Consider the following 17,753-nt stretch of genomic DNA (forward strand, 5'->3'; position numbering starts at 1 on the left):
AGAATCAATTATGTGCCAGTAGAAATAGTCACACTTCTTTCATCTGAATTTAGTTGCCTTTTATCTGTTTTTCTTGCTTAATTGCTCTAACTGGAACTTCCAGTACAGTTTTTAATAGAAGTGGTAAAAACAGGCATCCTTATCTTTTTCTTGCTCTTAGGTGGATACTTTTAAGTCTTTAACCATTTAGCATGATGTTAGCTGTGGGCTTTTCATAGACTCATTATATCATGTTCAGGAAGTTTCTTTATGTTCCTAATGGGGAGAGTGTTTTTATGGTGAAAGTGTGTTGGACTTTATAAGTCTCATTCATGTTACTGCCAAATTAATTTCAGTAGTACACAGAATATTGTTCCTGTGTGGTTCTATGGTGTGCCTCTTTCTTTGTGATAATTTTATATTAGGGTTTCCAGAGAAACAGAATCAACACAATGTGTGTGTGTGTATGTGTGTGTATTTTGAGGAACTGGCTTATGTAACTTACAGAGGCTTGCAAGTCCAAAATGTACTGGGTTGGCCAGCAGCCTGGAGACCCAGGGAAGGGCTGATGTTGCAGATTAAGTTTGCGTTTATCCTAATTGATATTTTATGTCTTATTTTATGTGTCAGTTGATTTTTGCATCAAACTAGGAAATCTTTGGTCAGTATTTCTTCACATATACTTTTGCCCCTTTCCCTTTCTCCTCTGCTACTAAGACTCCCATTATTTGTATGTTGTTATGCTTGATGGTGTTGCACTGCATTTCAGAGGCTACATTTATTTTTCTTCCGTTTTTTTCTATTTCTCATACTGGATTATCTACTCTTAAGCCCCTCTACTGAATTTTTCATTTCCATTTCATTTAATACTTTCTGACTCCAAAATTTTTGTTGGTTCTTTCTTACAATTTTTTTTAAATATTATTTTTTGGCTGTGGTAGGTCTTCATTGCTGCGTGCAGGCTTTCTCTATTTGTGGTAAGCAGGGGCTACTCATTGTTGTGGTGTGTGGACTTCTCATTGCAGCGGCTTCTCCTGTTGCAGAGCACAGGCTCTAGGCACATGGGCTTCAGTAGCTGCATGTAGGCTCAGTAGTTGTGGCGCATGGACTTAGTTGCTCTGAGGCATGTGGGATCTTTGTGGACCAGGAATCGAACCAGTGTCCTTTGCATTGCAAGGCAGATTCTTAACCAGTAGACCACCAGGGCAGCCCCTTTCTTATAATTTCTGTATTTTTATTGGTAGTCTTTTTTTGTGTGAGATTTTCCTTAAAGTCTTGGATGTAGTTTTCTTTAGATCTTTGAACATTATTTAAAATGATTGGTTTAAAGTCCTTGTCTAGTATAACCAATGTCTGGGCTTCTCCAGTACAGTTTCTATTTACTACATTTTTTCATGTGAATGGGCTTTACGTTACTATTTCCTGGCATGCTTCATAGTTTTTTAATTGAAAGCTAGACATTTTTAATATAATGCTGATGACTCTGCAAGTCAGATCTCCACCCCCGTGGACTGTTGTTGTTGCTCTTTGTTTTATGACTTTCCTGGCCTGATTCTGTAATCTTGGTAATCTAAACTGTGTGTAGTCACTGATATCTCCCCTTAGTTTAGCTTCACTTCAGTTCAGTTCAGTCACTCAGTAGTGTCTGACTCTTTGCGACCCCATGAATCGTAGCATGCCAGGCCTCCCTGTCCATCACCAACTCCTGGAGTTTACTCAAACTCATGTGCATCAAGTTGGTGATGCCATCCAGCCATCTCATCCTCTGTTGTACCCTTCTCCTCCTGCCCCCAATCCCTCCCAGCATCAGGGTCTTTTCCAGTGAGTCAGTTCTTCGCATCAGGTGGCCAAAGTATTGGAGTTTCAGCCTCAGCATCAGTTCTTCCAATGAACACCCAGGACTGGTCTCCTTTAGGATGGACTGGTTGGATGTCCTTGCAGTCCAAGGGACTCTCAAGAGTCTTCTCCAACACCACAGTTCAAAAGCATCAATTCTTCGGTGCTCAGCTTTCTTCACAGTCCAACTCTCACATCCATACATGACCACTGGAAAAACCATAGCCTTGACTAGATGGACCTTTGTTGACAAAGTAATATCTCTGCTTTTTAATATGCTATCTAGGTTGGTCATAACTTTCCTTCTAAGGAGTAAGCATATTTTAATTTCATGGCTTAAAATAAATAAAATAGTTTAGCTTAGTGATCAGCTAATGACAGGATAAGAATTTCTTCAAATGCTTTGAATGTTCTGCATCCTCCAGCGATTGCTGGATTATTTTTACAGTTACTGTGGTAGTGAAACTGCAGATTTTACAGCTATTGCAAAGAAACAGGGATATGAACAAAACAAGTTAAAACACCACAAAGCTCAAGATCCAGACAGTTTTATTGAATAAATGCAGTTCAGATTCTTTCAAGCTCTAGTTAGTTTTCACAGCCCTAAAAAAGTTGCTTTTGACCCTTTGTGCAGTATGCTTGTTGCTTTTATGGTTGAACAGTTTTTCAGAGGTCCTTACTTTCTCATTCAAGAAGCATTTCTTGAGGAATGCTCTTGACAGTCTGCTTTTGTCAAGTGCAAGTATTTTTCTAGGTGGACAGTCATTAGACTTTAGAAGCCCCTAAAACTAGATCACACTAGAAAACCTCCATCATTTGGTTTTAGGACCCCAAGGGGCTACTTTCTAGGAATAAGAGTAATTAAAGCAAACTGTAGCTCACCTTTGCATTATTTAAAATTTTTGAATCAGATATGATGATCTGGTGTTCTAGTGTTTCCAAGTTTCTCATAGTACAAATACTCCAGGTACCTGGAAGAAACGAACTTGAATCTTCTCTGTGTGAAAAACATCGTTCCAGGCCCCACATTACTTGTATTACTTGCTTAACAATGTAAATACAAGCATACCTCAGAGATAGGATATTGTGGGTTCAGTCCCAGACTACAACAGTAAAGCTAGTACTGCAATGAAATGAGTCACAAGTTCTTAGTGTCCCAGTGCATATAAAAGTTAGTTTTACACTATAATGTAATCTTATTAAATGTTCAGTAAACAAATATGCATATCTTAATTTTAAAATATATTGAAAAAATGGCACTGATAGACTTGCTCAACACAAAGTGACACAAACCTTTAATTTGTAAAAAATGCAATATCTGCAAAATGCAGTGAAGTAAAGCACAATAAAATGAGGTATTCTATGTCTAAGCTATGTTAGCATTCAGTTTTTTAAAAGGAATATTACACACTCATGTATACATGTGTGTTTGATATAGTTATATACATACACACATATACATAAATATGCATTCAAAATACATATATACACATACATATGTGTGTGTATATATATATATATCATATTTATCATATATATAATTTGAGTTTAATTGAAAAGAAAGATTAAGTAGGTGAAAATACAAATAGACTGAAACACAGAGAGATGATGAGAGCTGTATTTGGGTTCTTTTTCTTTAGGGACATAAGCTAATTCTGGAAGAGGCAGCTGAAACACTGAAAAGCTGTGAAGCACTTTTGAAGTCTTTAGGAATCAAAAGCTAGAGGCCTGGGCCCCCATGTCAGTGTCATCCGGAGTCTGTTCCCCATTACTTGTGAATCTGAAGGGCTGCAGACTCTGAATAAAGAAGAACTGTGGGTAGACCAACTCTGAATTAATTTCAGTTCTTGAATATGGATTCAGGTAAACTCTGACTGCTAGCTTTACTGCCCATTTGCCAAAAGCAAATAAAAATCCTCTGAAGGAAGATAGTAGTATCCTGGGCATCACATTTTTTCTGCAATATCTAGCAATCAGTAAAGAATAACCAAGGATTCAAGAGAAAATGAAGGAACTGAAAAACCAAGAAGATCTACAGATAATTGATCCAGATACACAGAGGATTTAGCCAGATGAATAATCAGATAGGTTTTAAAATAACTACACTTAATAAATTCAGAGAAATGGAAGATAACATTAAGAATTTTAGCAAAGAATTCTTCAGGAGTCCTATGGGGAAAAACTGAAATTTATAGAACTAAAAATTATGCTTACCAAAATTAAACAGTCAATGAATTGGTGCATTAGGTTGCTAGGGCTGCCATAACAATATCCCATGGATTGAGTGGCTTAAACAATAAAAGTTTATTTCCTCACAGTTATTATGTAGGGTAGGAAGTCTAAGATCAAGGTGCTGTTTTAGAGGGCCGGATTCTCCTGAGGCCTCTCTTCTTGTCTTAAAGATGGCTGTCTTCTGTGTCACATAATGTTCACCCCATGTATGTCTGTGTACCAGTCCCTTCTTATTAGAAAGACACCAGTCATATTTGATGAGGGCCCACCCCTGTGACCTCATTTAAACTGAATAACCTCTTTAAATAGATATTCCAAGTACAGTCACATTCTGGGTATAGTGGATTAGGTCTTCAACACACAAATTTTGGAGAAACATATCTTTGTGCATAACAATGGGTAATCTTAGTTTAGGCTTAATTGAGGAAATAAAGAGACCATTAAAATATAGGTAAAAAAATAAATTTCACTGAGATACAGAGGGTTAGAAAATATAGCAAGGCAACAGACATGGGAGTTACGGAGTTAAAATATAATACACACATAAGTGGCCCAGAAGGAGGTAAGTGAGAATAGAGGGCAGAAAAGACAATGGTAAAGAATATTCTAAAAGTGATAGAAAACACATCAAGTCATAGAGACAAGAAATCTGTCAAATCCCAAGCAAGATATAAAAGGTGCACTTAGGCACATTATCGGAGAAGGCGATGGCACCCCACTCCAGTACTCTTGCCTGGAAAGTCCCATGGATGGAGGAGCCTGGTGGGCTGCAGTCCATGGGGTCGCAAAGAGTCGGACACGACTGAGCGACTTCCCTTTCACTCTTCACTTTCATGCATCGGAGAAAGAAATGGCAACCCACTCCAGTGTTCTTGCCTGGAGAATCCCAGGGATGGGGGAGCCTGGTGGGCTGCCGTCTATGGGGTCACACAGAGTTGGACACGACTGAAGTGACTTAGCACCAGCAACAGCAGGCACATTATAATAAAACTGTTGAAAGTAAAGACAAATATATATATGTACCTGTTATGGAGAAGGCAATGGCAACCCACTCCAGTACTCTTGCCTTGAAAATCCCATGGATGGAGGAGCCTGGTGGGCCGCAGTCCATGGGGTCGCTAAGAGTTGGACACGACTGAGCGACTTCACTTTCACTTTTCACTTTCATGCATTGGAGAAGGAAATGGCAACCCACTGCAGTGTTCTTGCCTGGAGAATCCCAGGGATGGGGGAGCCTGGTGGGCTGCCGTCTGTGGGGTCGCACAGAGTCGGACATGACTGAAGGGACTTAGCAGCAGCAGCAGCAGCACCTGTTAAGACATATTATGTATATACACACCTGTTAAGGAAAACAAGACACTTATCTTCAAGGAGCAACAAATTGACAGATAGTGAACTAGTCAAACAGTTTGAACCACAAATAAAGAGTAGCTACAAAATGCTGAAGGAAAATAACTACCAACATAGAATCTGATACCCACTAAAAGTAACTTTTAGTAAGGTGAAAAAAAGACTCTGTTACTGGCAGATTTGCAGTGAAGGCATATACTAAAGAGCGTTTTTCACCTAGAAGGAAAATTATCCCAGAAAGAAATGTAGAAATGGTTAAAGGAATAAAAATAGGAATAAAAGTGCCAAACATGGGCATAAATTTAAATGAATGCCCACCATCTAAAATAATTAATGTTTTTGAATGGATATGTATTCATTTGTGTGTATAAATTTCAAGTTAATGACAATAACATCATATCTTGGAGATATATCTGGGAGAAGTAAATGAAATTCCAATGCCTTGAGTTTCTTTAATTGTTGAGGAAAAGGTGAAAGTACTAATATATATTATATTTTGATACACTAAAGAGTTATGTTGTAATTTCTGGGGTAGCCACTAAAAGAATAAAAGAAGAGCATGCAACAATTGAGACAAGAAAAGAGAAAATGAAATAATAAAGTTTTTAAGGAAAAAATATAGATTAGGTGAAACAGCAAGCGATACCTGGACCTTGAATATGTCATGCTAAGTGAAAGAAGCCAGTCATAAAGGACCACACATTCACATATTACATGAGTCCATTCATCAGAAATGTTTAGAATAGTCACATTTTTAGGAACAGAAAGTAGATTAGTGGTTGCTTAGGGCTAAGTTAGGGAGAGAGTAAAAGATGTAGAGTGGTGGTAGTTTTAAGAGTCTGGGGCTTCTTGTTGAGGTGATGAAAATGTTATAAAATTGATTGTGGTAATAGTTGTATATATCTGTGAATCCACTAAAAACCATTTAATTTTACACTTTAAATTGGTGAATTAAATGGTATATGGATTATCTGAATAAAGGTATTTTTAAGAAAATTAACCTTATAGAAATTCTGGCATTCTAAAATGTAATAAATGAAAATTTCAGTATGGGGGCTTAACATCAGATTTGATTAGGCAGAAAGATATAGCTAGAAATTTGAAGATAGGTCAGTTGATATCATTCAGTGTGAAGAAAAAAAGAAAAAATAAGGAATTCTAACAGAGGCTCGGAGATCTGTGGGACAACATCAGCCATAGCAATATGAACATAATGTGATTCCCAGAAGGGGAGTAATGAGAAAGGATAAGGAAGAAAGAACACTGGAGGAGACAATAGCCCCAAATTCCCCAAATTAGTGAAAAAAATCATTCATCCAAGAGGCCCAATGAACACTAAATAGGAAAAACTCAAAGATACCCACACTGAGACACAACCTAGTAAAACTGCTAAAAGACAGAGAGGGCATCTTGAAAGCACCAAGTGAAAGCCACTCGTTGTGTTCAAGGCATCTTCAATTCGATTAAGAGCTGACTTCTCATCAGCAGTCGTGGAGGCCCGAAGGCAGTCAGATGACATACTGCAAATGCTGAAAGAAAAAGAAGGTTGAATAGGAATTGTATATCCAGAAAAGCTCCTGTTCAGAAATGAAGGCGAAACCTTGACATTGTGTTCAGTGAAAGAAGCTAGACATAAAAAGTCATGTATTTATATTATTCCATTTCTATGAATAGGCTTCCCAGGTGGCACTAGTGGTAAAGAACCTGCCTGCCAATGCAGGAGACATAAGAGATGAAGGTTCCATCTCTGGGTTGGGAAGATCTCCTAGGGGAGGGCATGGCAATCCACTCCCGTATTCTTAACGTGGAGAAGCCCATGGATACAGGAACCTGGTGGGCTACCGCACAGTCAGACACTACCGAAGTGGCTTAGCATGCATATCTGAAATATCTGGAATAGGCGTATTTGTAGAGACAAAACAGAGATTGCTGGTTTCCAGAGAATGAGAATGCTGGCAGGAATAGGGAGTGACTGCTGATGGGTACAAGGTTCTTCTCAGGGTGATGAAAATATTATTGAAATAGGTAGTGTTGATAGGTATATAATTTAGTGAATATACTAAAATCTCTGAATTATACTCTAAAATGGTGATTTTTTGTGATTTATATCATTTTTTTTTTAAAGGAGAAAGTGTAACATTCTGAGATAAAAGCTGGGGGGATTTGTCACTAGCAGACTGCAAGAAGTACTTAAGGGAGTCCTTCATGTAGAAATGAAATGACATAGACAGTAACTTGTATCCACATGAAGAAATAAGTAGCCCGGGAAAGGTAACTATATAGATAAAGGAGAGAAAAAATATATTTTTGTTTGTAACTTTTCTTCTAGTTTGTGTTTTAAGAGACAAAGACAAAAAGCAATAATTATAATTGGATGTGTATACAGTATATAAATATATAATTTGTATGACAAAGTTACAAAGGGGAGCAGAGGGAATAGAGGCATATAGAAGCAAAGTTTTTGAACAATACCAAAGTTAACTTTGTATTAATTGACCAAATGAGATTGTTGTAATATGTTAATTGTAATCCCCAGGTGAAACACTAAGAAAATAACTCAAAAATGTAAGAAAAAGAATGACGAGGGAGTTAAAATGGTAACTAGAAAATGCCTGTTTAATACAAATTAAGGCAGTAGAGGAAAAATAGAGGGACAGAAAAGATATAAGGCATGTGGAAAACAAATAGTAAAATGGCAGATGTAAATTTTACTCTGTCAGTAATTGCACTAAATGTAAATGGACTAAACACCATTCAGAAGTATAAATTAGTAACTTAGATTAAGTGAAAATATGAAGATGTACTTTCTACACGAGACATATTTTAGTTTCAAAGACACAGTATGTTGAAAGTAAAAGAAGAAAATAAACCATGGAAATAATAACCAAAAGAGAGCTGGAGTAGCTATACAAATAGGCCAGATAGACTTTAAGACAGCAGTTGTTACTGGAGACAAGAAAAGACATTTGTAGTAGCAGAAGGGTCTGTCCATGAGAAGATCATAAAGCATAAACTCATGTGAAACTAGCAATATAGATCCAAAAATATATGAAACAAAAACAAATATAAATGAAAGGAGAAATAGACAATTCATTAATAGATGGAGATTTCAAAATTCCATTTTCAGTAATGGATAGAACAAGTAGAAATAAGATCAACAAGGAAATAGAATATTTGAACAATTCTGTGGTCTAACTCAACGTAACAGACATTTACAGAGCACCCAACAACAGAACTCCTATTCTTCGCAAATGTACGTGACGTATTCTCCATGATAGAATGTATGTAAAACAAGACTCAGTACATTTAAAAAAATTAAAACTCTGCAAAATATGGTCTGAAACCACAACTAGCATGAAATTAGAAGTTAATACAAGGGACATTTGGGAAAGTCACAACTATATGGAAATTAAACAATACTCTTAAGTAACCAAGAGGTCAAAGAAGAAATCAAAGGGGTAGTTAGGAAACAATTTGAGATAAATGAAAATAAAACATACCAAAACTTGTGGATGTATGTAAAGCAGTAGTTAGAAGAAAATGTATAGCTGTAAATGAGTGAGTGAGTGAGTGAGTGAAGTCTCTCAGTCGTGTCCGACTCTGTGCTACCCCATGGACTGTAGCCTACCAGGATTCTCCATCCATGGGATTTTCCAGGCAAGAGTACTGGAGTGGGTTGCCATTTCCTTCTCCTGGGGGTCTTCCCAACCTAGGGATCGAACATCTGCATTGTAGGCAGATGCTTTACCGTCTGAGCCACCTATATTAAATAAGAAAAATCTCCAAACAACCCAAGTTCCATCTTAAAAACTGGAAAAAGAAGAGCAAACTAAGCTCAAAGCAAGAAGGAAAAAACTGATAGAGGTTATAGCATAGATAAGTGAACTGGAACACTGAGAAACAACAGAGAAAACCAGTGCGACCAAAAATTGATTATTTGAAAAGATCAACAAAATTGATAAGCCTTTAGCTAGCACCCATGAAAAAGGGAAGAATCAAGATACTAAGATCAGGAATGAAAAAGACTGACCTTGCAGAAATAAAAAGGATTTTAGGAAATGAACAACTATATGCCCAGAAATTAGATTACCTAAGTGAGATGGGCAAACTCCAAAAAAGGCACAAACCATCAAAACTTTTTAGTTATACCAAACATTGAAAGAATATTCTTTCACGAACTCTTCCAAAAAATAGGAAAGGAGGGAACATTTTCCAGTTTGTACCATAAGGCCAGTATTACCCTGATACTAAAGCTAAACTGGTTCCAAATTGGGAAAGGAGTATGTCAAAGCTGTATATTGTCACCGTGCTTATTTAACTTACATGCAGAGTACATCATGTGAAATGCTGGGCTGGATGAAACACAAGTTGGAATCAAGATTGCAGGGAGAACAGCCTCAGATATGCAGACAATACCACCCTTATGGCAGAAAGCAAAGAGGAACTAAAGAGCCTCTTGATGAAAGTGAAAGAGGAGAGTGAAAAAGCTGGTTTAAAACTCAACATTCAAAAAACTAAGATCTTGGCATCTAGCCCCATCACTTCATGGCAAATACCTGGGGAAACAATGGAAACAGTGTTTATTTTCTTGGACTCCCAAATCACTGCCCATGGTGACTGCAGCCATGAAATTAAAAGATGCTTGCTCCTTGGAAGAAAAGCTATGTCAAACCTAGACAGCATATTAAAGAGCAGAGATGTTACCTTCCCAACAAAAGTCCGTTTAGTCAAAGCTATGGTTTTTCTAGTAGTCATGTATGGATGTGAGAGTTGGGACTATAAAGAAGGTTGAGTGCTGAAGAATTGATGCTTTTGAACTGTTGTGTTGGAGAAAACTCTTGAGAGTCATTTGGACTGCAAGGAGATCCAACCAGTCAATCCTAAAAGAAATCAGTCCTGAATATTCATTGGAAGGACTGATGCTGAAGCTGAAACTCCAATTCTTTGGCAACCTGATAAGAAGAACTGACTCACTGGAAAAGACCCTGATGCTGGGAAAAATTGAAGGCGGGAGGAGAAAGGGACGACAGAGGATGAGATGGTTGGATGGCATCACTGACTCGATGGACATGAGTTTTTGAGCAAGCTCCAGGAGTTGGTAATGGACACGAAAGCCTGGCATGCTGCAGTCTGTGGGGTCACAAAGAGTCAGAGACAAATGAGTGACTGAACTGAACTGAAAGCTAGACAAAAATATCATAAGAAAATGGCAGAAGATTTCTAGACTGGAAATGAAGTTAAAGTATGCCTTTTAAAATATTTATTTTATTTGTTTATTTGTTTGTACCAGGTCTTAGTTGCAGGTGGGATCTTTAGTCGTGGCATGCAAACTCTTAGTTATGGTACGTGGGATCTGGTTCCCTGACCAGGGATCGAATATGGGCCCCCTGCATTGGGAGCATGGAGTCTTAGCACTGGGCCACCAGGGAAGTCCCAAGTTAACTCTCTGTATCTATTTGACATTGTCTTACATACAAAAAACCATCAAGAATATGTGTATACACACTATTGTAGCTAATAAAAGTTCAGCAGGGTTGAAGATACAAGATTAATATGCTGTAATCAACTCTTTCTCTAAGCCACTATTGTATTCCTACAGAAAGAGGAAACTTTGGTCACAGAGTCATAGAAGGCCATATAAACAAGCAGAGACACATACACAGAAGGTGGCACTGAAAAGGTGGAAATGAGATTGGAGTGATGTATATACAATCCAAGAAACACTAAGGATTTTCAGAAACCACCAGAAGCTAAAGTAAGGCAAGGAAGTATTCTTTCCTAGGGCTTTTGGAAGATGCATGTTGCACTGCTGATAACTTCAGTTCTGGACTTCTACCCTCTAGAAATGTGAGAGAGTACATTTCTGTTGTTCCAAGCAACTCAGTTTGTGGTTGTTAAAGCAACCCTTGAAAAGACTACAACAACCTAGTGGGTTATATTCCAGTTATGCAAGGTTGGTTCAACATTTTAAAATTTGTATACAGTCCATCAGTAGGCTCAAGAAGAAAAATCCTGTCACACCAATAGATGCAGAAAAAGCATTTGACAAAAATCAGCTCCCATTCGTGATTTAAAAAATAAAAAAGCCTCCCAACAGACTAGCACTATAGGAAGAACTTCATAAGCTTGATAAAGAACACCTACAAAAATCCTGCAGCTAACCTTGTACCTAATTCTGAGAAACTACATACTTCCCCCTAAGATCAAGAACAAAGTGTTTCTTCTCTCACCATTCCTATTCAGCATCATACTGGGAGTCCTTGCTAATGCAAAAAGACAAAAAGGAGTAAAACTTATACAGATGAAAAGGAGGGGAAAAACTTTACAGGTAGCATGTCTACATAGACATCTCAAGAAATCAACAACAAAAAAGAACTCTGCTGGAATTATAAGGTTGCAGGATACAAAGTAAATATACAAAATTAAATGGCTTAAAAAAAAAACCCACATAATCAATTCCTTTTCTATATACCAGCAATGAACAATTGGAATTTGAAATTGAAAGCCATACAATTTGTATTAGCACCAAAAAAAGAGAAATATACAGATATAAATCTAACAAAGTTTGTGTAAGATCTACATGAAGAAAACTCTTAAAACTCTCGTGAGAAATATCAAAGAATCTAAAAAAAGGGAGAGCTATCCCATGTTTATTGATAGAAAGACTCAATATTGTCAAGATGTCAATTCTTCCCAATTTGATCCATAGATTCAGTGTAGCACTAGACAGAATCCCAGCAAAGTTTAAATGGAAAGGCAAAAGACACAGGGTAGCCAACACAGTATTGAAGAAAAACAAAATCAGGGGACTTAGGCTGCTGTAGATCTACAGGAATATAGATGGTGTGGTGTTGACAAAAGAAGACAAGGTAACAGCCCAGAAATAGACCGGTACAAATACATTCCAGTGATCTTTGATAAAAGAACAGGGGCACTTCAATGGGAAAAGGAGACTCTTCAATAAATGGTACTGGAATAGCTGCCCAGCCACATGGAAAAAAAAAAACAACAACCCAAAAAACAGTGACAAGAAAAACCACAAACTATATCCAGACCATATACGTTTCACAAAAAGTAACTCAAAATTATCACAAATTTAGTGTTAAAATACAAAACTGTAAAAGGTATAGAAATTCTTGGTCACCTTGGGTTTGGTGATGACCTTTTGATACCAAAGCACTATTACCATGTGGACATTTCACTGTCCATGAAAGAACTGATGAACAGAACTTAATTAAAATTTTAAAAAACTTCTGTGAAAGACACTAAGAGAAGGAAAAGAAGCTACATATTCAGAGGAAATACTTGTGAAACACATATATGATAAAGTCCTGTTACTTAAAAAACAGAATTATTAAAAACTCAGAAGTAATAAGATGGGCAAAAGACTTTGAACAGACTTCTCATCAAAGAACATATACAGATGGCAAATAAGTATATGCAGAGATACTCAATATAATATTGCTGCTGCTGCTGCTAAGTCGCTTCAGTCGTGTCCGACTCTGTGCGATCCCATAGACGGCAGCCCACCAGGCTCCCCCATCCCTGGGATTCTCCAGGCAAGAACACTGGAGTGGGTTGCCATTTCCTTCTCCAATGCATGAAAGTAAAAAGTGAAAGTGAAGTCGCTCAGTCATGTCCGACTCTTTAATGACCCCATGGACTGCAGCCTACCAGGCTCCTCCATCCATGGGATTTTCCAGTCAAGAGTACTGGAGTGGGGTGCCATTGCCTTCTCCTCAATATAATATTAGGGAATGCCAAATTTAAACAAAGTACCACTGCACATCTTTCAGAATAGCCAAAGTCCAAAAACTGACACCACCAAATGCTGGTGAGGATGTAGAGCAATCTCGCGTCATTGCCTGAGGGAGTGTGGAATGGTGCAGCCATTTTGGAAGACAGTTCAGCAGTTTCTTACAAACTAAACATTCTCTTACCATACCATCCAGCAGTCATACTCCTTGGTACGTACCCAGATGAGTTGAAAGCATATGTCTACACACACAAACAAAAATTACACAATTTTTATAGCAGCCTTATTTACAATTGTTAAAACTTGGAAGCAACCAAGATGTCCTTCAGTAGGTGAATGGACAAATAATCTATAGGACATCCAGACAGTTACAAATTCATCAGTAAACAGAAATGAACTATTGAATTAGGGGAAGATCCAGAGGAATCTTAAATGCATAATAAAGTGAAAGAAGCATATCTAAAAAGGCTACATACTGTATGATTCCAACTACAGGACAGTCTGGAAAAGACACAAAGTATGGACACAGTAAATAGATAGTGATTACCAGAGGTTTGGGAGGGTGAAGATAGGATAAATAGGGAGAACAGGGGATTTTTAGGACTGTAAAAATATTGTATATGATACTACAAATGACATGTGACAAATGTAGACAAATGACATGTATTTTTCAAAGCCTATAGAATGTACGAGAGTAAACTCTAATATAAACTGTGTGCTGTGCTCAGTCACTCAGTCGTGTCTAACTCTTTGTGACTCCATGAACTGTAGCCTGCCAGGCTCCTCTGTCCATGGGATTTTCCAGGTGAAAATACTGGGGTGGATTGCCATTTCCTATTCCAGGAATCTTCCCAACCCAGGGGTTGAACCCGGGTCTCCTGCATCTCCTCCATTGGCAGGCAGATTCTTTACCAATGGGCCACCTGTTGACTTTAGTTGATAATAATATATCAGTATTCATCATTTGTAACAAATGTCCTATTCTAATGTAATATAGTAACAATGGGGGAAATTGTGTGATTGGTGGGGAAGGTGTATATGGGAACTCTGTACTATGGCCTCAGTTTGTTTGTAAACTTAATACTGGTCTAAAAAACAAAGTCTTTATTTAAAAACATGCACATATGATGGGATGCTACCACAACTCATACTAAAGTGCAAGTTAAAGTTGCTCAGTTGTGTCCTGACCCTTTGTGACCCCATGAACTGTAGCCTGCCAGGTTCCTCTGTCCATGGAATTCTCCAGGCCAGAATACTAGAGTGGGTTGCCATTCCCTTCTTTGGGGGATCTGCCCAACCCAAGGATCAAGCCCAGGTCTCCCACATTGCAGACAGATTCTTTACCATCTGAGCCACCGGGGAGCCCACACACACACTAAGATGGCTAAAATAAAAAAGAGTGTTGTTGAGTATGTGGAGAAATTGGAACCCTCATGCATTGCTGGTGGGATTGCCAAATAGTTGAGCTACTTTGAAAAACAGTTTGGCATTTCTTCAGAATGTTAAGCATAGTTACAGGAAACCCAGCAATTTTACTCCTAGATGTAAACCAAAAGAACTGAAAGCATATGTCCACACAAAAACGTGTATATGATGATCATATAGCAGTATTATTCATAATAGCCAAAAGTGAAAATACTCCATATAATTGATGAATGGACAAACAATGTGATGGAATACTATCTGGCAGCATAAAGGAATGAAGTATCGATACATGGTACAACATGGGTGAACTATGAAAATATTATGTTCAGTGAAACTATTTAGTCACAAAGACCACCTATTGATTATGTTTGTCCAGGACAGTCTAATCCAAAGAAACAAAAAGTAGGTTAGTGTGTTTCAGGAGTTGGGGTTGAGGGGTCGTGGAAAATAGTTGCTAGTGCGTATGAGATTACCTTTTTGGGGTGATGAATATATTCTAAAATTGATGATGGTTGCAAGATTCTATAAACTTAAAACTTTTGACTCTTGTACCTTAAAAGAGTGTCTTTTACGGTGTCGCACATTATATCTAAATAAAGCTGTGAATCAGAAAAAACACTACTCCCAAACATCCATCTAGCTTACGTACGTGTGTGAAATCAACAAATTAACACATGCTGCCAAGGGAAAAACAGGTTCGAAAGGTTGGCTTATTTCCCTGGGCCCCCACCCTTCCTCTGACGTGCCTTCACATAGATGTTTTTATATTTTGTCCAGCTTTTCCAATTATCCTCAGCTATAGGATTTCCCAGAATTCCTGGTCTATGAAAGAGGCCTTGCTGGCAAGCTTCATTTCATCTATGGTTTTATTTAAAATCTGTATTTAGATTTATTTTTCTAGTCCAGCAGTTCTCAGATTTTCTGGTCTAAGGAAACCTTAAATATTACTGAGTTTTTTGTTTGTATAAGTGTGTATCTATCAGTGATTATTATCATATTAGATTTTAAAACTGAGAATGTTTTATATTTTTAAATTTTACTTTCAAATACTAATAAGCTCAATACATGTGAATAACAAAAATCACATTTTAAAGATCATAATCACAAAAAGAGAAATACCATATGATTCCACATATATGAGATACTCAAGAGTAGTAAAATTAAAGATAACTACTTTTAAAATGTTTGGTAATGTTTGTTTTACATTTCAGTGAATGGCTGTAATGTTTGGGTTAGTAAAAGGCAAGGAAATGTCCTGCATTTAATTTATTGTGGTGTCACACATCATTTACTTTCTGGAAAATTCTGGTGCATATTTGTGAGAGAATTATAGTGAAAATGCCAAGTAATGTAGTGGTATTGTGAGAACAGTTTTGACTTTGTGGACTCCTTAAAATGACTAAGGGACTCCTGGATGGGAAAGGATTGGAGCCCAGAGTACACCCTGGAAACCACTGCTTGTGGCCCATAGCATTCGTCAGAGCTCCGGGACCACATCTCCCGCTGCCTGCGAGGCTCCTCTAGTACTGCGATGTCTCATGGGCCACTGAAGCCTGACATGTGAGTCTGAGTGCCAGGGTCGCTTTCCATTCACGTGTGAAAATCAAAGCCAAGCTGTTCTTGACACTTGCCGTAGCTTTTAGCGCTCATGATTAGTAATCACCTGATGTTGAGTTTATCTGTGATTTGGCCTGAGGTTGGAGAAAATTAAACTCAGCTGTAGTTGATGCAGCCCCTGTTGCTTCTGATGTGGCTGTGGCTGTGGCTGTGATTACCAGCCTGGTCTGACTGGTATCTGACTCTGAAGACAGAAGGGCCACGGTGTTACCTTCGGAATTAAAAGTTGGAAGCAGCCAGCTTTACGATGTGTGAGTGTATAGGTTCTTTCTGCTTCTCAGTTCCACTTTCACTTCGCTTGTCTTAGCAGAATTGGGAGAATCTTAGGGTGGAATTATCTTGAGCCAGTGATTATTTGGGAACTCTTCCAGAATTTAGCTGCCCTTATTGCACCTACTGTTGCCAATATCTTGTTGGCCTCTTCTTCCTCCTTTTTTTCCCCCAATTTTTTTTTTAATGGCTGTACTGGTCTTTGTTGCCGCGTAGACTTTTTTTTCTCTAGTTGTAGGGAACAGGCTTCTCACTGAAGTGGCTTCTCTTGTTGCAGAGCACGGGCTATAAGCGCCCAGGCTTCAGTCGTTGTGGTGCATGGGCTTAGTTGCTCTGCTGCATGTGGGATCTTCCCAGACCAGGGATGAAACCCGTGTCTCCTACATTGGCAGGAGGATTCTTTACCACTGAGCCACCAGGGAAGCCCCCAGTGTTTTTTAATTAAGTAAAATACATATAAAACTTAACATTCTATCCCTTTTTAAGTATAACTTTTTAATGGTGGGAAATACATTGATAATGTTGTGCAGTTGTCTTCATCATCCATCTCCATTAGCTCTTTTTATGTTGTAAAACTGAAACTCTCTTCATTAAACAATTGTTTCCCATGCTCTTCACCCCCTCACCCCTGGCCGCCACCGTTCTACGTTCTGTCTCTGATTTTGATGATTCTGAGTATCTCACATCCATGGAATGATACTCATTTGTCTTTTTGCAACTGGTTTGTTTCATTTAGCATAATGTCTTCAGAGTTCATCCATGTTGTAGTACATTGCAAAATTTCCTCCCTTTTAAAAGCTGAATAATATTCTGTTGGACGTATATGCCACATTTTGCTTACCCATTCTTGTGTTGATGGACACTTGGGTTACTTACATCATCATATAGGTCAGTCTCCAGTTGTTTACTTGCGCCTTGTCTAGTCACAGTATAGAACTTTGCTCAAGCTCTACCTGGAATCCTTTTACCCTTTGCTGACTGAAGTGTCTGCTGATTCTTTTACTGAGGTTTACATATTGCTCCAGGGAACAAATGTCTTATACTTCTCTCTTCTCATGGCATTTTATTTATACCTTTGTTACATTATTTATAATGTTTTGAGGGCATTTACTTTTATGTTTGTGTCTCCCCAGTTTTAAGTTCCACTAATATTTGGAAGGTATCAAGATAATTTTGGGGCTTCCCTGGCGGCTCAGATGGTAAATAATCTGCTTGCAGTGGCAAGAGACGGGGATTCGATCGCTGGGTTGGGAAGATCCCTTGGAGAAGGGAATGGCTACCCACTCCA

General features: G+C 38.1%; 1 protein-coding gene across 5 annotated transcripts in view; it reads left to right on the top strand.

Moving 5' to 3' along the window:
• The window catches only part of PIWIL2 (piwi like RNA-mediated gene silencing 2), a 76,773-nt gene that overhangs the window by 53,067 nt on the left and 5,953 nt on the right, over positions 1-17,753 (top strand). Inside the window, exon 21 of one of the 5 annotated variants that reach the window (XM_055578701.1) lies at positions 3,456-4,268. The exons of the other annotated variants lie outside the window; for them this stretch is intronic. Within the exon in view, the coding sequence (XP_055434676.1) occupies positions 3,456-3,539 (84 nt within the window). The 3' untranslated portion in view covers positions 3,540-4,268. Of the gene's footprint in view, positions 1-3,455; positions 4,269-17,753 lie in introns of those variants that run through there. 5 annotated transcript variants of the gene reach the window in all.

Source organism: Bubalus kerabau, chromosome 4 (genome assembly GCF_029407905.1).
Source record: "Bubalus kerabau isolate K-KA32 ecotype Philippines breed swamp buffalo chromosome 4, PCC_UOA_SB_1v2, whole genome shotgun sequence".
In the NCBI taxonomy this organism is placed as follows: domain Eukaryota; kingdom Metazoa; phylum Chordata; class Mammalia; order Artiodactyla; family Bovidae; genus Bubalus; species Bubalus kerabau.